This window comes from Astatotilapia calliptera, chromosome 13 (assembly GCF_964374335.1).
Source record: "Astatotilapia calliptera chromosome 13, fAstCal68.1, whole genome shotgun sequence".
NCBI classification, from domain to species: Eukaryota; Metazoa; Chordata; class Actinopteri; order Cichliformes; family Cichlidae; genus Astatotilapia; species Astatotilapia calliptera.
In genome coordinates this window covers 32,269,886-32,297,859 of record NC_137434.1, presented here as the reverse complement: position 1 = coordinate 32,297,859, position 27,974 = coordinate 32,269,886, and the positions used below count along the sequence as shown (strand labels likewise).

The 27,974-nt window shown below is 49.3% G+C and overlaps 1 protein-coding gene and 1 long non-coding RNA gene across 8 annotated transcripts; one reads left to right on the top strand and one right to left on the bottom strand.

The window, feature by feature from the left end:
* The first annotated feature begins 163 nt into the window (after positions 1-163).
* Positions 164-27,771, top strand: ninl (ninein-like). 7 transcript variants are annotated; one of them, XM_026190016.2, is made up of 31 exons: positions 164-327; positions 2,106-2,317; positions 2,441-2,537; positions 3,060-3,250; positions 5,547-5,604; positions 6,069-6,151; positions 6,220-6,363; positions 7,327-7,503; positions 10,474-10,610; positions 11,749-11,889; positions 11,995-12,169; positions 12,296-12,406; positions 13,606-13,692; positions 14,801-14,939; positions 16,298-16,363; positions 17,067-17,188; positions 17,272-17,352; positions 17,644-17,774; positions 17,858-17,995; positions 19,687-20,988; positions 21,508-21,612; positions 21,894-21,963; positions 22,203-22,370; positions 22,574-22,690; positions 22,785-22,898; positions 23,128-23,274; positions 23,359-23,508; positions 23,582-23,695; positions 26,893-27,087; positions 27,212-27,325; positions 27,401-27,771. In XM_026190016.2, exons 2-31 carry the CDS (start codon positions 2,135-2,137, stop codon positions 27,590-27,592), a joined length of 5,049 nt encoding a protein of 1,682 aa, XP_026045801.2. In that variant the 5' UTR covers positions 164-327; positions 2,106-2,134; the 3' UTR covers positions 27,593-27,771. The 7 variants fall into 7 exon arrangements, with proteins under 7 accessions (XP_026045801.2, XP_080143756.1, XP_026045805.2 ...); XM_080287630.1 differs by lacking the exon at positions 7,327-7,503; XM_026190020.2 differs by lacking the exon at positions 19,687-20,988.
* Positions 1,151-2,227, bottom strand: LOC145419575 (uncharacterized). The gene is made up of 2 exons (XR_013900866.1): positions 2,089-2,227; positions 1,151-1,585 (listed from the first exon to the last, which is right to left on the bottom strand). It is a non-coding gene; the product is annotated as an uncharacterized LOC145419575 (long non-coding RNA).
* Positions 27,772-27,974: the final 203 nt, after the last annotated feature.

Here is a 27,974-nt window from a genome sequence, read left to right as displayed (position 1 = left end):
GGTACACTGATGTGTGCATTTACCTGTTATTTCCTCTTATTTATTATGTTTGAGTATTTGTAATTCACAGTTTTAAACTTATCTTATTATTTCTTGTTTGTTTGTGTTTTATTTTGAAAGGTTCCGCTGCCGGTAAAATGCCGCACCGTCGCTGTGTTTTATTGTGAAGGCGGAGCGGAAATACCCCTGTGTGTGGTTTTCGGGGTGCTCGGTGTGTCGGTGTTGCGGCTCCGGTAACTTGTGCTCAGCGGCTTAACGGCGGAGCTCCGGGAGGCCGTTCATGGAGGAAACGTGAAGTTTGACCGGAGGAGGAGAACTTTTCCCGCGGTAAGACTGACCTACCGACCCGTCCGGACTCACGGTTACCGTTAACTTCATCTGGTTAATGTTAACGTGAGCTGGTTACCGGGGAGACTCTCCGTTAGAAGCGGGAGTTTAAAGGGGTGAAAAAAAAAGTTTTTCGGTGTTTTATTGATTTATTTGTACTTTTTTTTGGCTCTTTGGCTTTTGTTCCCGCGGCTCGCGACTCTGTTCCCATGGTGAAGCTTCTTCAGCTCGCGAGAGTCTCCGGACAGAGCCGAGGGGGTTTCCGGAAACGTTCGTGTTTACATTGACCGTAGCTGACGTTAAACTCCTGCTCGGGTATCTCACACCTGTGTCGCTTTCAAAACAACTTCATTGTCCACTGTTGTAGCACAAAACACAACAGCAGCTGCACTGATCAGGGTGTTGATAACTAATCGAATACAAGAATATCAAATACGAGCTGAATTTAACTTTGGAGGATCACCACAGAGCTTATGATCAATGATAACACACTGGCAGGAGGAAAAGAGGAGGTGCTCAGAGGAGGTGGAGAAAGGAGGACGTGTAGAGGGCTGGTGTGACAGAGGAGATCCTCAGCCGTTTTAATGACATCATCTGACCAATGACATGGCTGCTGTGAGGTTACTGTACTAATGGGGCCTCCAAGAAGAACGGGCTCCAGGTTGGGTCTGCAGTGAAATTCTAGGATGTTGACTGGATGTTAGTGAGAACTGATCAGCAGGTGTCTGTGGATAAAGACTGATAACAGCGCCAAGCCAGGTGATCACACACAGGCCACAAAGTTAAAGGTCCACTTCAGCATGTCCACAAAGGGAGGGGTCCATTTTTATATACAGTGTGTGTAATTTATTTACCTTTTCTGTGACAAAATGACTGAAGTAATCGCCAAAACATAAAAAAAAAAATCAGAACACGGTCCGTGGACGATCGATCGATGAGTGCTTTAGCTCTCGTCTGTTTTTAATGGAGACAGACGTCTCACGTATCAATAAGTCTGGTGTTTCCAGGCTGAAGCAGTGTGCTGAGGATGATGATGGTGAAACAGCCAGCGCACAGATAAGAGGAGCACTGATGATGTAACAGAGGCATGGGGGAGGGGCCGAGGCGTGTTTCAGGGTCATACATGTGGAATGAACAGCACGCAGTCCCGGGCTTCCAGGCACGGAGGGTTCTTAAAATCACATCTGTACTTGGGATGAGAGTCACCTCAACGGTCTCCACAGAAAGCATCCTGGGATCATCCTGCCATGTTGTCTTCCTGTGAAAACAGTGCACTCTGGGTAAAAACAGCAGTAATACTTTAAAGCAGCGGTCCCCAACCCCCGGGCCTCGGACCAGTACCGGTCCGTGAGTCGTTTGGTACCGGGCCGCGAGAGTTGAGGCTCAGGCGTGAAATGTTTCGTTTTCAGGGTTTTTATCGGTTTTCAGCGTTATTTTGTTATCGTTTTTATCGTTTACTCGGTTTTCCTGGGTCTTTTCACGTGTGTTATGAATAAAGCTTCTTTTTTTTGGTACCGGTACTAGTTTTATTTTGTTGTATTTATCCGCGACACCTTAAAGGCCGGTCCGTGAAAATATTGTCGGGCATAAACCGGTCCGTGGCGCAAAAAAGGTTGGAGACCGCTGCTTTAAAGGGTCGTTCAACAAGCTCTTAAATGGAAGCAGAGAGTCTGAAGTTTAACCACTCCTGTCACTGACCTCGCTGTGTTTCAGCTGAAAGACCAAAACTACACATGAATAACTCGCTGTACTCTGCCTGACCTGTGTTTTCCCTCCAGGTGTGGGCGCCACAGTGTGATGCGTTGGCATGGAGGAGGCGGAGCACAGCCGCTACGTCTCTCAGCTGAAGGCCGAGTTCGACAGCTGCGACACGACGGCGACCGGCTTCCTGGACCGAGAGGAGCTCACGGCGCTGTGCCGCAAACTGCAGCTGGACGCTCACCTGCCACTGCTGCTCGCCACGCTGCTGGGAGAGAGGCGCTACAGCCGGGTAACTCTCTCTCTCTCTCACACACACACACACACACACACACACACACACACACACACACACACACACACACACACAGTATTTGTGTGGCGCTTTCAATGAAATCAAGTGTTTGTGTTTCAGGTGAACTTCGAGGAGTTTAAGGAGGGCTTTGTGGCCGTGCTGTCCCGCTCTCTGGACTTCGGGACATCAGAGGACGACAGCAGCTACCTGGAGCCAGGTGACACATAGAAAGGGGGCAGGCCTACAGAGGTCAGGGGTCAGAGGTTCATGATTGGGGAACACAAATGGATGTCAGCTGATCTCTTGTTTGGTTTCATGTTATTTATAGCGCGATGTAAACCTTAAGTCATGTGACCTTCAGGGTGTTGTGTTGGATTAATCATGGCTCTGAGGCAGCAATGCAGGTGTGAGGGCTTTTACATGTTCAGACAGCCGACGGCCGTGTTGGTGTTGCTGCGGTCGCTGACACCACAGCACACTGAGCAGCTCGTTATGACCCAACATGGTTTCAGTGTTTGTGGCGCAGCAGGACGCCGCACGAATCCTCGGCCCTCTGAACAGTTTGGATGTAGAACTGGGACAGAGAGCGCAGATAAACGGCGTCTGCAGGCTGCAGACGTGCAGGAGCTGGGTGGTCTGGTTAAAGTCCGAGGAGGATTCTTCTTTGGCACATTCTGGCTCCGAGTGTCGCAGCGGCGTCTTGCTGACCCACTCAGGCTGCTCCTCTTCTTCTCTGCAGCTGTTCCAGAGGAGGTGAAGCCAAAGTTGGTGAAAGGAGCGAAGCGTTACGGCCGCCGCAGTAAACCCGACGCCGCGCTTACCCGTGACTCAGAAGACTCTCCGCCATCCAGAGCGGAGGCCTCAGACTCGTCACCGACCGGCATCCGAAAGGCCAAACTGAGACGGGCGACGTCACTGGAAAGCGTGGAGGTGAGACAGCTAGTTTTATTTTGAAACACTGACTTCCTGTTCTTCTTTCCTTTGACTGAGTTTGAGACGCTAACCCGGCTGTGGTCTGTTTCTTCGCTGGCCGGAGTGATTAGCTTGATAAAGAATTTAAAATCATAATCAACACAAAGAAGTCACATGTTGGCACATGTCACGTCGGTCTCTGTCATCGCGTCCGTGGTTGGAAGCTCGGGCCTCGATTCATGGATTACATGAAGCCACATTATCAGACGCCCAGGTGTGGTCATGTGACTCGGTTCACTCGTCAGGATGTTTATGGCAGCTGGAGGTCTGCCTGCAATTAAAGTAATTAGAACTCTGAGCTCTGGAGTCATTTTCGAGTGGTTTGGTTGGAGTTTCAGTTAAAAACTGTGGGAACGCCCTGAATGTGGGCTTCCTGTACGTGTGAGCGTACCGCAGTGATGCTGTCTGACTGAACACCTGAAACTGCGTGTGCGTGCCGCGCTGCAGGGTCCCGCCGTCGTCCGTCGCCTGGATCTCGTGTGTCTGCGCCGGCCGAGGCGCTCGGGAGCTGCAGCTCTAATTAGAGTTTCTGGTTTTAGGTTTTCAGCTGCACGCAGAGGGCGGAGTCCCTGCAGAGGAGGAGGTTTACTCAGCTCTTTGTCACTTTGTTCTCGTGCCGTGACGATGCTGTGACCTCTGACCTCTGAATGTTTCTGCATCGGTGAGGCTGCAGCTGCGGTCTGGTTCTCACTGTGTGAAGTCAGCTGGTCTCAGGTTTCCTGCAATTCTGCAGCCGAGGCTGTGAATACCTGAGGGGGGAGGAGGAGGTTTGGCGGTTTCGGGGCGGTGGAGGTCTTTCAGGAAGTGGGATTGTGAGGAATGCGGCTGCTGGCAGACGCTCCGCTGGTTTGGCTGCTGCTTCTCACTTTTAGTTTTTGCTGACTGAGAATGTGAAACAGCTTCAGTGCAGCGGCTCTGCTGCGGGAACACGACTCCACCTCTTCTTCTTCATCACTTCTTTACACCAGAGCCACCCTTTCCTTTCTTCCTGGGTTTGTCTGAGGCATTGGACAGTTTTTCAGAAGGAAATGGTCTGACTGCAGTCTTCACCTCGAGTAACTGACTCTCTGCGGCTCACTTTGGTGCTGGAGAGGTGCCGAGTATGGATTTGGACTTTGTCCCTCCAGGCTGGGGCAGCGTCGTGGTGCCTTCAGTTTTGTCCTCATGCTGTACCTGAGTTTGCAGACACACTGGCCTCTTTCATGAGTCCGTGTGTTTCCTCCTGCACTGATCAGTGGAAGGCCTGGAGACTGGTCGGCGACCTCTCACCAAACACGTTTTCACAGTGTGACCACAGCTGTGGTGAATCAATCAGTCTGCATAAGAGGGTAAAATGCTGAGAGTCAGACTGACACAGTAACAGGAACATCAGAGAGTTTTCATTTGGATCTGAAACAGAGCACGTGTCCCACGGGACATCATGGCCTAAGCCCACAGAGCAGCGCCCACAGAGCAGCGCCCACAGAGCAGCGCCCACGATCCTGTTTGCATGTCTATTTTTAAATCTCAGTAGAACTGCAACCAAATAAGCGAGAGCAGGGGTCTCAAACTCCAGTCCTCGAGGGCCGACTGCAGAGCTGAGCAATGACAACATCAGCAGCTGGATAAAGGTTTCCAACTGGTCCTTCAACTCACGTGTTCTCCATAGTAGCAGAAATGCATAAAAATGAGGCTTTTATGAAAACACTGAATAAAAATGACTTCTTGAAAGACAATAAATGTACAGTTCAGTATACGAAGTGTGTTTGACTGGCAGAGATGAGCCATGGCTGAACGGGACTCACAGGCCTGAGTGTGCACTTCAGTCAGAATTATAATTTATTATTTAATTTATAATTGATATAATCTCTCTGTGTCTGTCAGTGAAACTGTTTTTGCAGAGAGTCCATCACTGGACTGTGATGGATGTGAAGCTGATGGCAGTACTTCAGCTGTGCAGCGATCAGCTGATTCTGAATGTTTTTGAAGATTTCTTCATCGAATATTTAAACATTTTAATCTGCGAGCAAAACACGTCCTAAAGGTCCTGATCCGTCCCGTAAATGTCCCGATGGACGAGGGTTTACACGCTAAGCTCTTCAGCGTGACAGTCAGGAGTGTGCACGTGAGCACGCACACACAAATATATAACATGCTCAGTGCGGCAGAAGTAACGACTGCTCAGGAATTTTTTCCAATAGCTGTTGGCTTCACTGTGTGTGTGTGTGTGTGTGTGTGTGTGTTGCAATCACTGACCTTCATGTTTTCACTGCAGAGCCTGAAGTCTGACGAGGAGGCAGGAAGTCAGAAGGAGACATCCTTTCAGTGTAAAGGTACCGCCACGTCCTGTCGCTGGAGTTTAATTATTATTAAACTCCAATATTATTAATTATTGGAGTTTTCTTGCTGCTGTTGGTTCCATACACACTCGCGCACGCACACACATCTTGTTGCTGAACGTTTCCCTTCTCTTTGTTTCTGGGTGTTTTTATTCTGACGTTCAGCAATCGTACTGCACACCGTCACTTGGTGACAACTTCCTGTTTGTACATTTGTCTTCCTGAGTGATAAATCTGTCTTCATAGTTTATTTATAGTTATTTATTTTCTTTTTACCAAAACTGTGTTCATCAAAGTTACATACCGACGTGACAGGAACACATCTCAGCAGCACGGTGTCCACACACCGCGACGGAGCGCGCTCAGATGTAGAGATGAAAGTTTAGAAGCTTGTTCTCAGCAGGCCAATGCAGGAAGAACCTCCGTGTTCAAGCTCAGGTTCACGTGTCTGTCTGCAGGTCACCACCAGGGGGAGGAGCCAGGAGGACACGCGCTGATGCTGGTGTGCGAACACCTGGGTCTGCAACACCTGCACACTGAGGTGAGGTGTGTACCGTCGCCCTTTGTGATGACATCAGTATCTGTATTGATCTCTCTGCTCATAAACAGGAAGTGGACGTGCTGCTCAGGAAGTTGGATCCCGACCTAGACGGCAGGGTCAGCATTAGGGAATTCAAGAAGGTGCTCTGTGGCTCCACCCCCATCACCTGTTCCACCCCAGTACGACAAGCTGACCTGAGAGCGCCACACAAGGTGAGGCGCACACGTTCAGAGAAGAGTCTGCAGCCGAAGTCAGAGCTGCTGAAATACTCCACGAAAGAAAATGAGGTCACTGCTTCACCTGTGTCAATAACTCCGCCCCTCAGACCTGAGTGACCCTGACCTTGAACGTCTCACTGCTGAGATAAAGACTGTGAGCTTCATTAAATTACTTAACATTTTATTTCAGTGTCGAATAAAAAAGGAAGAAGCTGAATATTAGAAATAATGTCAGTCAGATCGATGAGCTGTGTTTAGAGTGAGAATGTCCCAGCAGCTCCTGAACGCAGCACCGCCCTCCTCGCCTCCTTTCAGCCAGTCAGGAAGCTCTGCGCAGCTGGAGCTCATCAGTCCAATCAGCTGTGGTGGCTGCAGGTGAGCAGGTAGTAGTGCACACAGACAGGTAAAGGCCATCGTGATCACAGGCTGCGAGGATGGAGAGGATGAGCGCTGCCGCCGCCACGTGCTGCTACAGTCAGGTGACTCAGACTGAACCCAGAAACTCTGAGCAGTTAGATGTGCTCTTATTTTGAAATGTAGGCAGAACGAGTGAGACTCGCTTTCCCAAAGATCTCATACAAATGAATGCCTGACCCTGACCATAACCTAACACGTAACACTGAAACTAAAACCACATTTTGAGTCTCAAAAATGCCTTCAAACTCGTGGGGATTTTGATCCCCATGAGGGCTGTTTGTCCTCAAAAGTATAGTAAACTACCAATTTTTGGCCCCCATGAAGATGTTAATACCCGTCCACACACACACACACAGATGTGCGTGCGTGCGTGTGTGTGAGGACGTTGGCGTGTTTCAGGCTCGCCTTGAAGCTAATCCAGATTAATGGTTAGGGCTGCGGCAGGCGCTCCTCTGGAGTCTGGTCCTGCGTTGGGCTTAAGCTGCTCTGTCTGCGTGCCGACCTTTGAACCTGGACTCTGTGTTCTGCTCCTCCATGCAGCCTCGGGAGGTGTCAGAGGAGCACTCGGCCCGCTCCGCCTCGCCCTCCCTGCTGATGGCCACCGTGGGTCAGAGGGTGCTCAGCCGGCTGGACGACGGCTCAGGATGTACAAGCCCCGAGCGCGTCGCGGCCCTGTGGACGGAGGAGGGCATCGGGAACAGCCGGGACATCCTGCAGGTCAGAGCTGGGCACAGGGCAAAGAGCCCGTTCTACCCTCTGATGTGTTTTTGTGTTAATGTTTCTGTGAGCGTGTCGGAGCAGCCTCTGCTCTGTGGCTCGTGGATCAGTTTAGTCTTTACTGACTCAGTTTCACAGAAAATCAAACGGGTCGCTTCCCCCTCCTCATCTTTGCTCATTGTTTCCTGTTTCTGGCTCTTCTTCTGTGGTGGATGTGACTTAGTGTTGATGTGAAAATCCTCGCTCTGGCTGTGTCCCAATCCAGGGTCTGCACGCTTGAAGTACGCGCACTACGCGTACTACGTACGGTGCGTACTATAAGTACGAGAAGTGCGGAAGTGAGAGGCTTGTGAAATGGGACGGTCTGGCCTTCCTTGCGCTGTTCAGGTTGCCTAGCAACCATGATACTAACCGCGAGAAACGTTTCATACAGCTTTGTGTGACAGAAATGAAGGAGAAAAATGTTTTGTTGGTCATTCATTTTTGTCATGACATCACTTTAGCTGAGTATCTGAGGCTGAGACCACAGGACTGTAAAACATGATTGTTGGGCTTCATTTCTGTGCTGAACAGTCATTTAACATTAGTTAGTAAATAACAATTAGTTAATGTTGTTCATGAGACTAAAGTCATCTCACTGTGGTAATGTAAATATAATATGGCCAATATTATAGTTATTGTCAGATTATACTCGTATTGATATTGAACCGTTCGATACAGTGCTTTCGGTTCAGTACGCATATGTATCGAACAATACAACATTTTTAATTTACTTTATCAACTTTTCTTCTGATGATGCTGTCTGTGTTGAGCGCTCAGTGGATCTGCGCTCGACTACTCCGCCTAGGCTGCACTGTCGAGCGCAGATCCACTGACTGCAGCGCAAGCTAGCGAGACAGAAGCTAAGTTCGTTGCAACATGGCAAATTTAACCTCCCCCACCCTCATTCAGATCTGGCCTTTGGAACTATTTTGGTTTTCATGTGACGTATGACCCTGAAGGTAAGCGCGTCATGGACTAAAGTAAAACAGTATGTTGGATGTGCCACGCAATGCTCAATTACATGGGTGGGAGCTAGTGTGTTAGCGCAGTTAGCTCGTTAACGTGTTGGCCGTCCAGCCCCACGCACGGGGCGATCCGCAGTAGCTCGTTAATGGAGATTTGCCGTGTTGTGGCGTTAACGTCATTTCAGATTAACGCTGACAGCACTAGTGGGAACACAACGAATATGACTGCACATTTACGCCGACATCATCCTAGTGCAAAGACAAGTGGAAGCAGACAAAAACAACAAGCAGCATGCTACAAACTTTACCCGAGTCATTTAGACAGCCGTTAGCACAGGATTCTCCTTATGGGGACCTGATATGTTTAATATGCTGCTGAGAATATAGCCCAGAAGAAGCGGATAGTATAGCTTTTATTTTGGAAAGAGACATTTCTCTGTAATACACTCTCTTTTCCAAAGATGAGTGATTTCTCCATCAGATTTATTATTTTTATTTTGTTGTTTCAGCAACATTAAATTTAAAAACTGTACTTTTGAGTTCAAATATATATTTATAATTTTAATAAATGACAAATTAAAACAGCATGAACATTTTTTTTTGTATCGAAAAAATATCAAACCGTGACACCAAAGTATCGAATCGGTGATGTCGGCTTAAATGTGCAGTCATATTCATTGTGTTCCACTAGTGCTGTCAGCGTTAATCTCGTTAAAATGACGTTAACACCATAACTCGGCAAATCTCCGTTAACGAGCTACCACGGATCGCCCCGTGCTCGTTAATGTGTTGACGCTGTCCAGTGGGGCTGGACAGCGTCAACACATTAAACCCCAGACTTAAAACCCACATGGTGTGTTGTAAACTCTGTTTGTGTATGTATGTGTGCGTGCATGTGAGTGAGTGTGTGTGTCGTAACAGTTAAAGCACTGTGTGTATGTCTCTGTGTATGACTTTATGACTGACAGGAAGTCACATACATATATTCTAATTATGTTTTCATTTACTCACATAACTCATTGAATTTAATTCAGTTTTATGTAGCAACCAAACACAGCTACAGTCGCCCCAATTGTTTTTACTGTCCGACAGTACAGACCAGAGCAGGGCGATATGACCAAAAATATTTATATCAATATATACATTTGAAAATTTGCGATAACGATATAACTGACGATATAATCGACACGAGACAAAATACTTTACAACTCCTCAACTTTATTAGTGCAAAACAAACATCAATGTATTTCACTGAAACAAGCAGCTGTTTTTTATGTGCATTAAAGTTATATAAACATGTAACAGTGCAAATGCAAATTCCTCGCTGACAGTTTAACCAAAAGGCATTTCCAGTGGAAACTGGCCGACACATCCTCAGCATAACCATGTATAATATGCACACAACTTAAAAAGAGGTCATACACACACAGTACGGTAACATTATGTTGAAGCGCAGTACGTATCACTCCATGAGGCTCCGCCTACGATGCCATAACGCTCCGACAATCCATCAAGCGGTGCGGCTTCGTAGCTCAGCAAAGTCGTACTGAAACATCTGACAGATTTTCGAGCGCCGTGCACATAAAATCATTTCAAGGTCAGTAAACACAACCAGAGTTCACACATAAGGCACACGGGATTATAAGGGGCTCTGTCGAGTTTACAGAAAATCTTGCTGCAGCATTTTGGATCAGCTGAAGGCTTTTCAGTGAGTTTTTAGGACTTCCTGATAATAATGAATTACAGTCGTCCAGCCTGGAAGTAATAAATGCATGAACTAGTGTGTGTTATCTGGCTTCATGGACAGATAGAGCTGGGTGTCATCTGCATAGCAGTGTAAATGTATGCTATGTCTTCTAATGATTGTTGAACTGAATCATGTGACCTGAGGCGGGCTCAGCTGGACAGATGTTCCTGATAATGGCGTGTGAGTGAGTGACTCCAGCTGTGTATGTCCCTGCAGACTCTGGACTTCCCCTTGGAGGAGCGCCTCAGTCTGGCAGATCTGACGCTGGCGCTGGACAACGAGCTGCTGGTCAGCGGGAACGGCATCCACCAGGCGGCGCTCATCTCCTACAAGATCGAAATCCAGCACCTGCAGTAGGTTTGATGAACTTTCCGAGGAAACACGGGGCGCTGCTCAAGGCGGGGCTGGAGCAGCGCCCCGTGCTGCGTCTGCAGGTCCTTTAAAAACTCACATTTGCCTGTCACACTGACAGGATTTAGTGTCCTGTGTTTAACTTTAAATCAGTTGTTTTTGTGCTCGTGCCTCATGTCGCCTCATTCCTACATACAGCACAGCATTTAGATGTCACAACTCCTCCCTCTCTCTCAGACTGAGATTTCAGGGGCTCATCTGAGGCTCAGTTACATTCTGTGCTAAAATCAGAAGAGTTTAGCCTCCTCTGAGCCTCCTCAGACAGTCCTGTCCTGGATTATTGATGTCTCCACTGATAATGACCTGTAATAATCACAGATTGATCTGGTATGTTGGGATTTCTGGGAGTGCTCTGAGCTTCAGTCTGAAGCTCTTGGTAGCTGTTGGCGACGGTGATCTTTGTGGACTTATGAGGTGATGTAGTGTAGTAATTTGTAGTATAGACTTCAAAGGCTGTGGTGTATCTGTATGTGTAAGAATGAGGCACAGAGCTGCTCCTGCAGCTTTACAATTACACAAAGCTGATTAGCGGTCTGCCGCTCGGCTCCCGTGCTGCACACTCCTCAGCAATTCTTTGACTTATTTATGAGGAAATCCCGTTTTTTAATTGACGATCAAGGCAAAAGAGGGGCTGGCGTGCAGGTGAATGCGACAAAGCAAAGAAGGCGGTGTGTCCCCGTGTGCATCAATAAATGGCCGCACCGGAATAAGCAGCAGTGATGATTTTCTCACAGGCTGCGGGGCCACTTTTATCCTCATTGTTTCTGCACAAAGCCAAACATCCATATTAAGCAGATGACGCAGGTACTGACAAAATTCCTGCTCAGAGGAGCCTGACAGCCTGATATCCGCTCGTCTCCCCGGGAAGACTTGATGGCTTTGACACAAACCATTCAGCAGTCTGAGAGATGAGCTGTTCGGGACCAGCGAAAGAGAGATGCAGGAGCCTGTGAGCTTCAGTCTGAAGCTCTTGGTAGCTGTTGGCGACGGTGATGTTTGTGCTGCTCTGACCTCCGCAGTGACGGAGCAGAGCTCTGTGACGAGGAGCTGAACCCTGAGCTCTCTGTCGTTTGTGTTCAGGGAGGTGGCAGAGCAGGCCTGCAGGGAGCGCGACAAGGTGAAGGCCGACCTGGAGCGGGCCGACCGCAGGAACCTGCAGCTGGTCAGAGAGGTGGACGACCGGCACGCCAGCATGGAGACGCTCAACCAGAGCCGGATCAGGTAAGGGTCGGGCTCTGTGCCTGCTGCGCTCTACACTGATAGCACGATTGCCGCCGTGTGCACGGGTGAGACGCCGGTGCTGACGAGCCGCTCTGTGATTGGCAGGGACCTGGAGCAGGACTTCCGCGATAGGCTGACGGCTCTGCGCAGCGAGACAGAGCAGGAGAGCGAGGCGCTGCTGCAGCACATAGAGCGAGAGCGCGGCGCTCTGCAGGAGGAGCTGCAGCTGCTCAGAGCGCAGGAGGCGGAGCTACAGGAGGAGCTCTGCAACGCCGTGCAGGTGTGCTACACCGCTTCTCCTCTGTCATGTTTAGTCACAGGTCCCCATCAGGACGAGCAGTTTGTGATCAGATCGGTTATTGAAAATCAAGAGGCGTGAAGCGCTGAGCGCGTCCTGTCGTTTCAGGAGAACGGTCGTCTGGAGGAGGAGCTGAACGCTGTGAAGATGAAGCTGACTGAAGCCGAAGGCTCAGCGAGGCGACTGCAGAGAGACCTGGACCAGATGCTGAGTGACAAGGTGAGCAAAGAAAGCCTTTACGCCGCCGCCGAGGTTAAACGCCAGGTTACGGCCAGAGCTCGGTCTGACTCACAGCGTCATCAGTCGGCTCCGTTCTCACGCTGTGCGCCTCTGACACCTAATCTTACGTCACGCGTCCCAGAGTTTATCTGTTCTTCTTCCAGTTTTGTCGTTAAACGAGCGACAGCAGCTCCCGGCTGTAATGAGGAAAAAATGTTTTCAGCCAGCAAACTGTGACAGAAGAGTTTGAAAGTCTTCCAACTTGTTCAGCAAATTTATCAGATTTAAAGACGGGAGCAGGAGTGAGGCGTGAAGGGAAAGGAGGCGGAGTTTACCTGAAGTGGGAGAAACGAGTAAGACGGTGGAGAGTGGGTCAGCTGCTGCTCCACACTCCGTGAGACTCGCCAGAGGTGATTGGATCGCTTCTGTGATGTCACAGTGAAGATGAGCGGGTGACCGCCACTTCCTGCACCTCGTCTAGCAATCTCACGTGACCTGAGCGCCTTCAAAATAAAAGCTGCAGGTGACTACAGCGCGAAGCTGGTTGGTGGTCTCTACGTGGATCGCGACTGCAGATGAAGCATTTCCTCCTCTTGTTTTCAGACCTTGTTCGGACTCAGGGCTGGATTCAGACGGCATCACACGGAAAATTAAAAACGTTCACGAACAGAAAACCTGATGAACAGAGTTCACTGATTGTAATTTTAAAGGTTGTGGTTCAATCATGAACTTACTGCTGGTGAAGTATTCCTTATAACAGCCGTTAGTATCAAAGCTAATATAATGAATTACAGCTTTTATTTGTTTGACTGTGGCGCCCCCTGCAGTACCCCTGCAGTACCCCAGTACTCTGGGTAAGTGACCCAGGACACAGGTGATCTGGGTGACGTGATGCACGGAAAGAAAAGAATGCATTTCCATAACTAGATCACATGTAGCAGCTTTAATTCACACACCTGACAGCGCTGTTAGCGAGGGATGTAAGACGCGCTACAGCGAGACGCCAAACGTCAGACCATAAACTCTGATGTGTGGGTGTGTGCATGTGTGTCGCTGACACACTGCAGCTGGTGTTGGGTAACTCCAGCTTGTTTCTGATGAATGATTAATGAAGCTTTCCTCTGACTTGGTTTCTCCGTGACTTTACGTTTCAGTTTAAGCAGCTGATGATCGACTGACTGCTGTTTTTGTTTTGGCAGTTTGGCGGTTTGGACCCGTCCAGCGTTGGTCTGAGTCACGAGGAAAGATTGTCTGAAATCATCAAAGAGTACGAGCAGCAGTGCCGGGTAAGACCGACCGCCTTAAATTGTCACGCTTTTATTTTGAAGGGCACGATGATTTTGCAGAAACAATCTGTTTGAAGCACATTTCATTTACAGACCTGAGTGTTGGTGTGGTGATGAGGCAGCGGTCTGCAGCTTTGAATGTAAGCTGTGAAGTGTTGGACTATGTGTCCTCTCAGCCAATCAAACGCAGGCAGGCAGCAAACGTTAATACTGAGGCCGTGTAGAGACCACAGCAGGTAAAGGCTTCCCAGGAAACAGATGACAGGAAGTCCTTTCAAATTAAAATGTAATTTTAATTACACATACAGCAAATATAAACTAGAAAGTGCATTTTTTGAAGAAACTGCAGTGTGAATGCTGAAATCTGAATGTATGCACTGAAATGAATTAATTGCTGAATTTTAAGTTAAAAAATTTGAATGAGATAAGAAAACCGAATTTAATCTGACAACAAAGGTGCTGAACTGCTAAACGTTGACGTTTACACAGAAGAAGAAGTTGGAAAAAAGCTGAAAATGTTTTAATTGTAAATTAGAAAAACCTAAGAAATGAGAAAAGAAAATTTAAAGTCAGAAAACATCTGAATGAATATTAAAAGTTCATATTCTTTTTACTCATTCAGTGATTCAATGTGATCCCTCCACTTGGATCCACACAGTTTAAAACGTTCACATCTCTGAGCTTTGAAAGACTCGCTATTGGAAAGAGAACAACGATGGCGACGTTGAGGGTAAAATGATGGCTGTAACACTGTGGACACAGCAGCAGTTGAAAGAGAAGTGTTTAAGATGAATCTTGGCAGAGTGAGGTCGTTAGGCAGGCAGGTGTGAGCCTGGTTGCCAGAGCATCTCTGCTGCTGAGGATCAATTCATCGAGTCACCAGCCTCAGGGGGGCAGCTGTAAAAACAGCTGTTTGGACATCATCCTGTCACATGTGCATTGCAGCCAAACAGCTGTTTCCTCTGTATTTGCATGTAGGCAGATACAGGACTGTGTGTGTCAGCACTGAAAACCTGTGTGTGTGTGTGTGTGTGTGTGTGTGTGTGTGTGTGTGTGTGTGTGTGTGTGTGTGTGTGTGTGTGTGTGTGTGTGTGTGTGTCGCGTTCAGGAGCTGCAGGACAGAAACGATGAGCTGAGCTCAGAGTTGGAGCTGCTGAAGAATCAGAGGAGAAACAGGAAGTGCAGACGGCGTGCTGGAGCCGCCAACGTGCTGAGCTGGAACCAGCAACACTCGGAGTCAGACTCAGGTAACACAACGACACACAAATACACACAAAAGCTCCTGACACGACAAACCCGTTCAGCCTCTAGGCTTTGTGAAAAACAGCAGACAGACGCACTAAAGTGAACCCGTTCCTGTCAGGAGAGGGCGGCGCTGTGCCTGAATCCAGAAAACCGTCCAATAAAAACGCTCGATTCACATTGGGGGGGTGTGTCCAAAGGCTGCGTCCTCCTGAGGCCGCATCTGTAGGCCGATTACGTCACAGCGACGCGCCGAAGGCTGTCCAAATTCGTAGACTCCTCCGAATGCAGCCGACAAATGCATCCTTCATTTCCCCAGATTTGAAGGATGGGTCGGGTGTGTCCTTCGTGGCCCACCATATCCCAGAATTCATAGCGCAGCCCAGACAATTTCAGTTTCTAACAATGGCGGCAGCTGCTTAGCTTTAATATTACTCTTATTATTCTTTCTGGGTCACAAAATAAACTTTTAACATATTTTCGGGAGAGAAAGTAGCTGTGCAAACATCAAATATCTGCTCAGTTTATCAAGACACCACATATTTGCAAAAGTGCTTCGATGTTTTCAGACACGTCTCTTACCCACCAGCTCGATAGCTGACCCAGGACAACAGCGAACTCCCTGCACATAGTTGTCAGGCCCCCCCCCCCCATGGTCTTCGCTACTCAGGTTAAACATGATATATGAGTCACTTGGATAACTTAAAAATGTTATTGTTGGGCTTTTTCAGTGTTGTGTTTGTTTGTGAGTAAATCAGTTTGGCTGAGATTGAAGTTATTAGATTAGACAAAATAAAACTTTATTAATCCATCGGGTGGTTTTCACACAGCTGAATAAACGTCAAACAGAAAACTGATTAAACAGAAGTGTGAGACGGTCGAGAGTTTATTAAACTCCACCGAGACGCAAATTCAAAGGTCTTCTGTGGACCCGGCCCACGTAGACCACGAAGGCCGGGTCCTCAGGGGGACGCAGCCCATGAATTTGGACACAGCTATTGATGTCAAAGCTGACTGCTGGTTGCTCAGTTTTATCTCCTCTAATCAGACGCACAAAAACTCTCACGAAAGTTTGTCAGACACAAAAATGAGAGAGAAGCAAACAAACGTCCAGATCACCGATCGGTCGATTGGTTGGTTCATGTTTTCTTGTCTGACGTGAACATGAGGCTGTAAAACCTGCTGAGAGACTTTAACTGGATTTACAGGTAAGGTGTGGACACGCCCACACACAGACCCACAGGTTTCAGTCTCGGTGTGAATTAATCATGTCTCTTGGTAAGTGTGTGTGTGTGTGTGTGTGTGTGTGTGTGTGTGTGTTCTGGTTTCTCAGAGCTGATTTGGTTTTTGTGTTTTTGTTCAGACTCGGACGTGAAGCACTGCTCGTCTCCTCGGGTCAGGAAGAAACTGGAGCCGGCTGATAAAGCAGGTGACACACACACACACACACACACACACACACACACACACACACACACTCAGTCACACAGGGCTGTATGTGATTGGCTGAGCCAGCCTCCTGAGACTTCCTGTGATTACTTAGTTACTCCCACTCGTTATACTGCTCGTTACATGTTTCATGTTTCTCTGTAAAATGAAACGCGCTGTCTCATAATCACCATTTAACAATAAACACCTGAGGCTGCAGCCCCACACACACCAACACACGTGACCTCACTCATGTATGAACACAAATCAGACATGAGACTTCAAAGCGGTCGTCATGGTGATTCTACTGTAGAAATATGGACAGGTAGAAACGGAGGCTCATCATCTGTCACCTGCTGAGTTCAGCAGCGGCTCACTTTATCACGGTGCTGGTCTGGGGTCAGCATTCACTCGGCTTTAGCGTCACTCTGGGTTCTTGGCTAGCTGCAGTATGATGCAGTTGTTTCAGTCCTGGAGCAGTGTCCACTTCACCATCACGCTCTCGTGCAATAAAACTCAAAGTTACGTCCACGCTGACCGTGTTACTGTTCTCCTCCAACACCTGGAATCAGCTGATCGTAGCCAGAGTGCAGGAACCTATAAGTGGGATCGAGCAGGCAGGCTAACGATTCCAAGGAACTCGACTACGGCAACATGCGAACCAAAATTTTGATTGGAGCCCCGCCCCCCTCTCTCTCTCTCAGCTCTGTGCTCATTGGACGACTCGGGCCCGGCCGTCAGCATCCAGACTGAACTGGCCCTGGAACAACTGAAGCAGAAACACGAGGAGGAGCTGCAGCAGCTCAACATCCAGCTGGAGACGCAGGTCACACACACACACACACACACACATCGCACGCAGTGTGTAGCCTTCAGACCATGACACTTGCTCCTCCTCCTCCTCCACAGATGAACTACTATGAGCGCAGCTTGGAGAAGATGAGGCAGAGCATGGAGGTGGAGCGGAAGGACATCTCTCAGGCCTTCAAGGTAAGGAAGGTGTCGCACTAAAAGCTGTCGTACCAGAAACAAAGTTCCTGCGACGGGACACCGTCAGAGACGGCTGCACACTGCTCGTCTCTGACGTTTCCACTTTTGTTCAGATGTCCCAGTTTAAAGGAATGGAGTCCTGCTGGTTCCCAGTATCCCTGCTTTCCTCCACATTTGAACTGAACTTTAAATCCACGTCAGGACGGTGCTGCAGCAGGTGCAGCAGGTGGAGCTGAACCTTGGAGGCAGCTGAACTTAAATTTTCTGGTTTTATTCTCACCTGTGTGTCAGCTGGAGATCAGCGAGCTGGAGGAGCAGAAGTCTCAGGTGGAGCAGCAGGTGAAGCAGCTGAAGGAGACCGTGGACAAACTGCAGACTCAGATCCAGCACGGAGGAGGGCGGAGCAACGAGCAGGAGCGCAGGTAACGTTACCTGTCTGAGGATTTGTACCTCAGGCTGTGGGACCCGCTCTGTTTCTGACCTTTGACCCCGGTTATGCTCCCAGGATGCAGCGGGAGCGCGCCGAGCTGGAGCAGAACTTCGCCAGAGAGATTGGTAACCTGGTGCAGCGGCTGAGCGCTGAGAAGGACCAGCTGGAGGCGGAGCTGAAGCTGAAGATGGATCAGGAGGTGATGCTGGTCAGGTGGGTGATGACCTCATAAAAACGTCAGCGGAGGTGTGATGATACCCGATGACATCATCACTGAGTGCCGACATGTAGCCTGACCCTGCATCAAACGTTTAAACCAATCATGAAGCTCGACTCTTTACCTGAGTCTGTCTCACACGGTCGACACTCCACCCATTCAAGCCTCACACTTAGTTTAGCAGCCTTCCTGTGACTATCAAAATAAAACCTCTGAGACATAAAAGCTTAGGCCAGGGGTCGGCAACCCGCGGCTCCGGAGCTGCATGCGGCTCTTTAGTCTTTATTTTGCGGCTCCGGGTGGTTTGGGAAAATAAATTAGAAGTATTTAACTGAAGTGTATTTTATTTGTTTGTTTCTTTTTTACCTTGTAGTTCTAAATTGTTAGATTATTGTGATATTGAAATATAAAAATAAAATTATATCTTATTTTTTTTCATCGCTCAAAATAAGCGTCACACTCGTGGAAGCCGGTGTACCCGCCGAAACGCCGTGCGTTTATCGAGACTTTCAACCCCAGGTAGGCCAGTTATAGATCTTGGATCCACATTTTGTCAGCAGCTCCACCGTGAACTGTGTTACAAACAAACACGCTCACGCCTCACAGACGACAGCTTACAGTCCTGTAAAGATGAAGTGACTTCGTACAGCCCCGACCTGCAGACGCTGTGCGCAGAGGTTCAAGAGCAGAAGTCCCGTTGTAAACATACCACGGCAGACCCGACGATGTTTGCATGAACACGCTTTTCACACACTGTTGCTGTACGCACACAGCCGGCTGTAGCTTTGCAGCTCACAGCCCGACACACACCAACACAACAGCAGAGCGAGCACAGACGTAAAGGCGGCGAGGCGTGATTGCGGGTGCCGCTCAGATGAGTCCGCCCCCCCTGTAGCGGCGCTGCAGACCACGCCCCGCCACACACATTAACCAGGTAAAATACATATTTATGCAGAATTTTGCAAATATCTATTTTTCATTTTTCAGCAGCATCGAGCTTATTTCCAATTATTTTTTAAAAGTCAGGTCAAGGCTCCAAAAGCACAAAGGCAACATGAGGGGGGCTCACAGCAGCTTTTGTTTGCTGGATCATTTTAGTTCAGCTGGGTGTCTTTACTTTGGTTATATTTCTTCAAACGTGTTCATTACATAAATAAAATGTAATTTTCTCTGTAGCACTTCATGGATTTCATAAACAGCACACCTTAGTTGCTCTGTGGATTCTTTTAAAAAGCAGTTAAAAACTTTTCTGTTCAAACAAGCCTTTTGTTGATCCACCTATTTTACATTCTTTACATTTGATCCTTTACATTGTGTATAATGTCTATTGATTGTATTGTTTATTTTAATCTTTGTGTGCAGCACTTTGTGACTGCCTGTCTGTGAAAAGCGCTTAATAAATAAACTTTACTTACTTTAGTTGTTCACACAAAGCATAAAGGTAAAAAAACAACATATACAGTGTTATCTTCGTTTTAGATTTCAAAAACTATTTGCGGTTCCCAGTGTTTGCTTTTGCGTGGAAACCGGGTCCAAGTGGCTCTTTGGGTGTTAAAGGTTGCTGACCCCTGGCTTAGGTGCTCTGAGTTCCTGTTTTTTCAAAATAAAATGAACCGACACAGTTCCCGTTGTTGTACGTGCATGTTGAATTATGGACGCTTGGCTGGTTTTGCGTCTCCTGGAGCAGGGAGGAGTCAGAGCAGCAGCTCGCTCAGATGAAGATGCAGCACGGTGAAGCTCAGCGCCGCCTCCTGCACCAGCTCCACCAGGAACGCCGGCGGCTGCAGGAGCAGAGGGGATTCTGGGAGAGGAGGCTCGTGCAGGTGGAGCAGGAGAAACTGTGCAGTGAGGAGCGAGCCCGGGAAGAGAAGAGGAGCATGGAGGAACGGCAAGAGGAAGAGGTCCGGCTCCTGAAAGAGCAAGTCTCCGGTTTGCAGGATGTCCTGCGGGCGTCCAGCCAATCAGAGGCCAATTTGAAGGAGGACCTGGAGGCGTCTTACAGGCGGAGCGGGGAGCTGGAGGCTCGGCTGGAGGAGGCCTGCGCGCAGCTGGAGGAGAGTATCGCCTTCTTGGAGTCTCAGGAGCTTCTGAACAAACGCCTGGCCTCGGAGAAGAGCTCGGCGGAGGGGGAGCTGCTGCTAGCGAGGAGCAGGGAGGAGGAGCTTCAGGTTCAGGTGTCCCACACAAAGGCTGAGCTGGAGGAGCTGCAGGCTGCGTCTGCGTGCCTCCTGCAGGACCGAGAGGAGGCGGCAGGAAGCTGCAACCGGCTCTCCTGCACCGTCGCCCAGCAACAGGCTCAGCTCCGAGCCCGCGAGCACACGGTCTCCTCCCTCAGGGCGGAGCTGGAGAACCTGCAGGAGGCGCTCAGGAGCAAAGCTGAGTCAGTTTCCAGACTTGCGGCCGAACTGGACTCTCTGAAGACAGACCGCGCCCGGCTGATCCAGGACCTGAAGGAGCAGGCCATGGCCGTGGACCACCTACAGCTGCAGCTGGACGGCATCTCCGAGGAGCTGGACCGGAGGAGGAGCGGCGAGGAGACCCTGCAGGAGGCTCTGGAGCAGGAGCAGAGCCGGACCTCGCTGCTCCAGTCCAGCCTGGCGGAGGAGAAGGAGGAGGTGTGGCGTCTGAGCCAGGAGAACGGGACCTACATCCGGCTCACCGACCAGCTCTCCACCCAGATCGTGGAGATGGAGGAGGAGATCTCTTCTCTCAGAGACCACCTCCGAGACCTCAGCTCCCAGCTCAACGACACCGCTGACCTGGTCCTGGAGCTCCGCAAGCAGCTCAACGCCAAGACCGGTCAGGTCGAGCCGGCGAGCAGCGAGCAGCTCCTCCAGTTGCAGACCGCTCTGCGGGACTCCGAGAGCCGGCAGAGGACGGCGGAGGAAGACTTGGAGAGGGAGAAGAAGAAGATGACGAAGCAGCTGCTGGAGCTGGAGGACCTGGTTCTGGCTCTGGAAGAGCTGGTGGAGCCGGCCGGTGCACGCAGGTTTGTGGAGCATGAGCCGGACCGGAGACCGGAGACTAACCTCCGTCTGCCTGACCCACAATGCACTGCTGCAGACTGACCCTTCACCCCATCGCTAACCGAATGACATCATCTAAATGCATGAAAATACTTATCACTGACTCCGCCCTCCTCCTGTCTGTCCTTTTGTCTTTCCTTAAATTCTTTCTTCATAATTTAAGTCTGTTTGATCTGATTGACGACGATGATGATGACGTGTGGAGCCTCTGTGCTCTCGGTTTGTGAAACCAGACGAAGCCTCGCCCACTGCTGGCTGCAGCGATGGTGCCCACCTGTGCAGGTGCTGAGCTGAAGATATTAATAACGGCTTCCTCTGGTTTCTGAGCCGCCTCCTCCGACCACAGCGTGTTTCAGTTTGTGCACCATCGCTTGTATGAATATAGCGCGTGTTCACAGCGCTGGCTGAGCTGCTGTCCAATCACGACGCTGCGTTTGTCTGAGGTGCAGAGCGCGGTTCTGATTCTGTGTTTTGGGCCGCAGGACTCAGCTGGAGGAGGTCCGATCAGAGAACGCAGCGCTCCAGGAGAGACTCGGCGCCCTGCAGCAGGAAGTCCACAAGATGGAGGACGAGGTTGCCAAGAAGAGGTGAGCGCCGCGGCTCTAGCTGCAGCTCACCCCTGAGGCTGCGCAGGTGTGCAGGCAGGTGGTTGTTTCTGAGCAGGTGAGGCAGAACCTGCTGTCATCTGATTGGCTAAAGGTGACGATGGGCCGTGATGAGTCCGGAGCTCAGCGTAAACCTGAGATAGCTTGACCCGGTTTACTCTCCTCTGGTCTCGGCGCAGGATCGGCATCCTTCTAATGTTGTCGCCCTTTAATGTTAAATTTAATGCTGCAGAGCCACATGACGCCGTCTTCTCCTCCTGCAGGAGGAAACTGGAGGAGATGGAGAGAGAACACGAGAGAAGCAGAGAAGAAGAAGAGAGGCTGCACAGAGAGGTGAGCGCTGACCAAACTCCACTGAAATATCTGCTGATTTAAGCCGAGGTGTTTGTGACCCGTCTGCACCGGACTCAGATTTCTCTTGATTTTACAAACACGTTTATGTCTGTGTCGCTCAGGGTTTAATACTTTAAATGTAATCCGATTACACTGCTTCTGATTCTCCAAACCAGGATATGTCTGGTTCAGGTTTTAGAAATCCAGATTATGATTGATGATGATGATGATGTGTGCAGAACTCCAGATATCGTGAGGAGGTTCTGGATCTGAGCAGCAGGAACCTGCAGCTGAGCACCGACAACGCTGAGCTCAGCACCCGTCTCCGTGGAGACCAGGAATCAGTCCGTATGCTGCACGAGCGCCTAGCGACGGTTTCTAAGGAGCAGGAAGAGGAGCATGCAACGGTAAGCTGAGCGTCGATGATGCTCACACTTGTCGCTTTTGTTTTTTCTTCACTCGTTTGACTTTAGATTTTACCGGTGGCGAGGTGTCGTCACTCCACTACGGCAGCGCGGAGACCCCAGTGTGTGAACGGGATGGGTCGAGAACGTGGCGACGAGTGTATCTGCCGTGAGCTCTGACGGATGAACGGTTTCTGCTGTTTCAGGTGCGGCGGCTGCAGGACGCAGCGCTGCAGCACGAGCGGGAGAAGCTGCAACTGCAGGCGTCCTGGACACAGGAGAAAGAGCTGCTGGAAGCGGAGCTTAGCACCTCCAAGGAGAAGGTAGGAGGTTCTGAATTAAAACTGTGCAGGATCCCAGCTCAGAGCTGTTAATGAGGTCAACAAGGACACTCACCTCGCTGTGCTTCATTCTCAGCTGGAGCGCCAGCCGGTGCTGGAGGCGGAGCTCAGCGCCGTGACTCTGAAGCTGCAATGGGTGGAGGAGGACAAGGCCAAACTGCTGAGAGACGCCGATGAGCGAAATACAAAGGTCGATATCGCAGACATTAAATGTGAAAAACAAGAAAACGAACAGCAACACCTGCAGCTTTAACGCAGGACAGGTTTAACCCTCGGGGTCAAAGGTCAGGCCACGTCACACTCCGCTCTTTCAGCCATGCGTGAAGGCGTTTGGACGAGGTCGTCGAGTGGACGTTAGTGTTAGCTAGCTTTAAGCCTCAGTCTGTGTCACATGATCACAGAGCCTTTTTTTTCTTCAGGTGGAGAAGCTGCAGCAGAGCGTGCTGTCTCTGGAGTCGGAGGCGGAGCTCCTTCGCTCTCAGCTTGCCGCCATCAGTCAGGAGAAACTCAGCCACGCCCAGGATGCGACGGAGCTACAGAGGAAGTTGCAGGAGGCTCAGAGCAGGGTGAGACCGCCACCTCTGACATCGCCACGTTGACTATGACTGGACTGCGGCCCCATCATTCTGATTGGCTGCTTCCTGTTTCAGGTGGAGGAGTTGGAGGCCGGTGTCAGGAAGCTGATGAGGGAGAAGGAGGAGCTCCGACAGGCGCTGCAGGAGCAAGAGGAGCAGGCCTCTGTCACTCTGCAGGAAGAGACCTGCAAACTGAGAGTCCAGAACCAGGAGCTCCAACACCAGGTACTGTCCAGGTGCAGCTGGGGGGCGGGGTCTGCTCAAGATTCTTAAAGCTGATTGGTCGATGTTTGCTCAGCTCTCGGAGCTGCAGGTGGAAAATGTGAAGGTCCACAAACTGAGCGAGGAGCAAAAGGAGCTGAAGAGCAGACTGAGTGAGGCGGAGGAGGCCCGGATCCAGGCCCAGGACCAGGTCTGTGCCCCGGATCAGGACTGCAGGGGGGTCCAATCAGATAAGAGTTTTATCAACAGGAACCAGGGCTGCAGCGAGTCTTTGACTGTTTCGAAACCAATTTGTTTCCGTACAAATTCTTTCAATGCTTCGTCATCATGGAAACGTTTGCGACTAAAACCAGGCCTGCAGTATAATTCAATTCAATTTTATTTATATAGCGCCAAATCACAACATAAGTCGCCTCAAGGCGCTTCATAGATACAGAGGAAAACCCAACAATCACATGACCCCCTATGAGCAGCACTTTGGCGACAGTGGGAAGGAAGAACTCCCTTTTAACAGGAAGAAACCTCCAGCAAAACCAGGCTCAGGGAGGGGCGGGGCCATCTGCTGCGATTGGTTGGGGTGAGAGAAGGAAGACAGGATAAAGACATGCTGTGGAAGAGAGACAGAGGTTAATAACAGATATGATTCAGTGCAGAGAGGTCTGTTAATACATAGTGAGCGAGAAAGGTGACTGGAAAGGAAAAACTCAATGCATCATGGGAATCCCCAGCAGCCTATGTCTATTGCAGCATAACTAAGGGAGGATTCAGGGTCACCTGGTCCAGCCCTAACTATATGCTTTAGCAAAAAGGAAAGTTTGAAGCTTAATCTTGAAAGTAGAGATAGTGTCTGTCTCCTGAATCCAAACTGGAAGCTGGTTCCACAGAAGAGGGGCCTGAAAACTGAAGGCTCTGCCTCCCATTCTACTTTTAAGTAAAGGTTTAGCTACAGCCAGCTTGAAGGCCTGTGGTACATAGCTGATTATTAGAGATAGTTGATCATATTTAAGATTGAAGCATTAATTAATGGCAGGACTTCTTTGAGCAGTTTTGTAGGAATGGAGTCTAAAAGACACGTTGATGGTTTGGAGGAAGTAATTATTGAAGTTATTTTCTTCAATCAGTGATGAATAGTAAGATGTTCTGGCTTTGTGGAGGGCTTTCTTATAAAGCAGCAAACTATTTCTCCAGGCTAAATGATGATCTTCTAAATTTGTGACACGCCATTTCCTCTCCAGATTACGAGTCATCTGCTTTAGGCTACGTGTTTGAGAATTATACCACGGAGTCAGGTACTTCTGATTAGAGACCTTAGTTTTCACAGGAGCTACAGTATCCAGAGTCGTACGTAGTGAGGAGGTGAAATTATTAACAAGATGATCGACCTCTGTTGGGGTAGCGTTCAGATAGCTGCTCTGCTCTGTGTTGGTACAGGGCATTGAAGATGATAACAGTGGGTGGATTATATTCTTAAACTTAGTTACAGCGCTTTCAGAAAGACATCTACTGGGATAAAGTCTACTCTCCTCTGCTGTGTAATCAATTATTGTAAATGTAAATGTTATCAGGAAATGATCAGACAGGAGAGGGTTTTCAGGAAACACTGTTAAATGTTCAGTTTCTACGCCATATGTTAAAACAAGATCTAGAGTGTGATTAAAGTGGTGGGTGGGTTCTTTTACATTTTGAGAGAAACCAATTGAGTCTAATAACAGATTAAATGCCATGTTGAGGCTGTCGTTTTTAGCATCTATATGGATGTTAAAATCACCCACAATAATTATTTTATCTGAGCTCAGAACTAAATTAGATATAAAGTCTGAGAAATCAGACAAACTCTGTGTAAGGACCAGGTGGACGATAGATGATAACAAGTAAGACTGGTTTCTGAGTTTACAGCTGGGGTGGACGAGGCTAAGCATCAGGCTTTCAAATGAATTAAAAGTCTGTCTGGGTCTTTGGTTGATTAACAGGCTGGTGTGAAAAATTGCTGCCACACCTCCCCCTCGGCCTGTGCTTCGAGGTTTCTGGTAGTTAGAATGACTCGGGGGTGTTGATTCATTTAAACTAACATAATCATCCTGCTGCAACCAGGTTTCTGTAAGGCAGAGTAAATCAATTTGTTGATCAATTATTAAGTCATGTACTAACAGAGACTTGGAGGAGAGAGACCTAATATTTAATAATCCACATTTCACTGTTTTACTCTTTGGTTCAGATGTGGATACTGTATTGTTCTTTCTTTGTGATTGTTTATGTTTAAGTTGTTTGTTGCTGGTTTTTAGTTTGTTTTTTGTCTTTTTGGAAGCTGACACAGTCTCTATGGAGATGGTTTGGGGGGGTAGCAGGAGGAGAGAAGCTGCAGAGAGGCGTGTAGGACTGCAACTCTGCTTCCTGGTCCCAACTCTGGATAGTCATATTTTGGGGGGTTTAATAAATTTGTCCATATTTCTAGAAATGAGAGCTGCTCCATCCAAAGTGGGATGGATGCCGTCTCTCCTAACAAGTCCAGGTTTCCTCCAGAAGGTTTGCCAATTATCTATGAAGCCCACATCGTTTCTGGGACACCACTCAGACAGCCAGCAATTTAAGGAGAACATGCGGCTAAACATGTCACTCCTGGTCTGATTGGGGAGGGGACCAGAGAAAACTACAGAGTCCGACATTGTTTTGGCAAAGTTGCACACCGATTCAATATTGATTTTAGTGACCTCCGATTGGCGTAACCGGGTGTCATTACTGCCGACGTGAATTATGATTTTACTGAATTTACGTTTACCCTTAGCCAGCAGTTTTAAATTTCCTTCAATGTCGCCTGTTCTGGCCCCTGGAAGACAATTGACTATGGTTGCCGGTGTCTCTAGCTTCACATGTCTGAGAACAGAATCACCAATTACCAGAGTTTGACCCCCGGCGGGTGTGTCGCCGAGTGGGGAAAAACGGTTAGACACATGAACGGGTTGGTGGTGTACCTGGGGCTTCTGTTTAGGACTATGCTTCCTCCTCACCGTCACCCAGCCGCCCTCTTTCCCCAGCTGCTTGGGGTCTGCCGGGGAACAGCTAGCGGGGCCTACGGTATCTTCGGCTGCACCAGCTACAGGGGCCTGGCTAGCTACGGGTGAATGAAGGGTGCGAAGCCGAGTCTCCAATTCAGTAATCCTGGCCTCCAGAGCTGCAAATATGCTACATTTGTTACAGATATCATTACTATATTTTTACTCATGATTTACTTTCATGAGTAAATCATGTATGTTTTTACTATTTCTTTTCCATATGGGCACACACATACACGCCGTGTGAGTATTTGGACGCTGCAAGGATAAAAACGATTGGTCACTAAAGCTCTGGATGTCTGATCGGCGGCCATGTTTAAAACTGTCGTCTGTGCAGGCGGTGCGAGCAGACGCCGCCCTCAGCGTGGCGCAGGCGCAGCACCTGCGACAGCAGCAGGAGGACAACAGCTGCAGGGACTGGGCGGAGGTGCTGCAGGCCCGGCTGATGGAGGAGCAGAGGAGTCGTCTGCAGCTGGAGGAGGAGCTGAGGCAGCAGGAGCAGAAGAGCAGCTCTCAGATCAGCACGAAGCAGGTGGGTCAGAGGTCAGAGGTTACCCTTTTATGAGGAGAATGATGACCGCTGCCCGCAGCAGCGACAGGCCGTCCCTCTCACTGCATTACAGCTGTCACTTCCTGTGTGTGTGTGTGGCGTTTAGGATCAGTACGAGAAGGCAATGGCGGCGCTGCAGCAGAGGGCGGAGGATGTGGAAACCAAACTGAAGGCGGTCCGTCTGCTCCTGCAGGAAAAGGTGGAGCAGCTTAAAGAGCAGGTGAGCGTTGGCGCCGCTTCTCCGCCATTCACAAACGTCCGGTCGAACTTTGACCCGTTGCCGTTTTTCCCACAGCTGGCGAGGAACGCCAAGTCGAGCGCACTGCTGAAGGACCTGTACGTGGAGAACTCGCAGCTGATGAAGGCGCTGCAGGTCACCGAGCAGCGGCAGAAACGCGCCGAGAAGAAGAACTTCCTGCTGGAGGAGAAGGTCGGCGCGCTCAACAAGCTGCTGAGGGACATCGTCCCTGCATCGCTCGCCACATAACCATGCCAACGCAGAGCAGAAGGCCCCAGCAGGAGGGGGCGGGGCCTCACCTGTGCCCTGTGTGGAGCAGGTGGATGTCTGGAGCACACACACGTTCGGTGTGTCAGTATTATCTTTGTTTATAATGAAACTTTTTTTTATTTTTGCGTCATTGAAATAAAGTTTTAATGTCTCTGTGACTCCGCCTCCTCCAGCTGATTCACTTCCTGTCACATATCATGTTGTAGGAGTTACACAGCAAATCGCTGGTTTTCATTGTTAGTCTCAAACGATCAACATTGAAAGTCTGCGGTGTCAAACATGCAGCTCGGGGGCCAGAACCGGCCGCCTGAGCGCCTTGAGGCGACTTTTGTTGTGATTTGGCGCTATATGCTACATAAAT

What these genes read in the sequence shown, in the direction of transcription:
- ninl (XM_026190016.2), top strand. Translation starts at nt 2,135, where the DNA reads ATGGAGGAGGCGGAGCACAGCCGCTACGTCTCTCAGCTGAAGGCCGAG. An exon ending in GACATCCTTTCAGTGTAAAG is followed by an intron (nt 5,605 to 6,068) that starts GTACCGCCACGT and finishes GTCTGTCTGCAG; the next exon opens with GTCACCACCAGGGGGAGGAG. An exon ending in ACCTGAGAGCGCCACACAAG is followed by an intron (nt 6,364 to 7,326) that starts GTGAGGCGCACA and finishes TCCTCCATGCAG; the next exon opens with CCTCGGGAGGTGTCAGAGGA.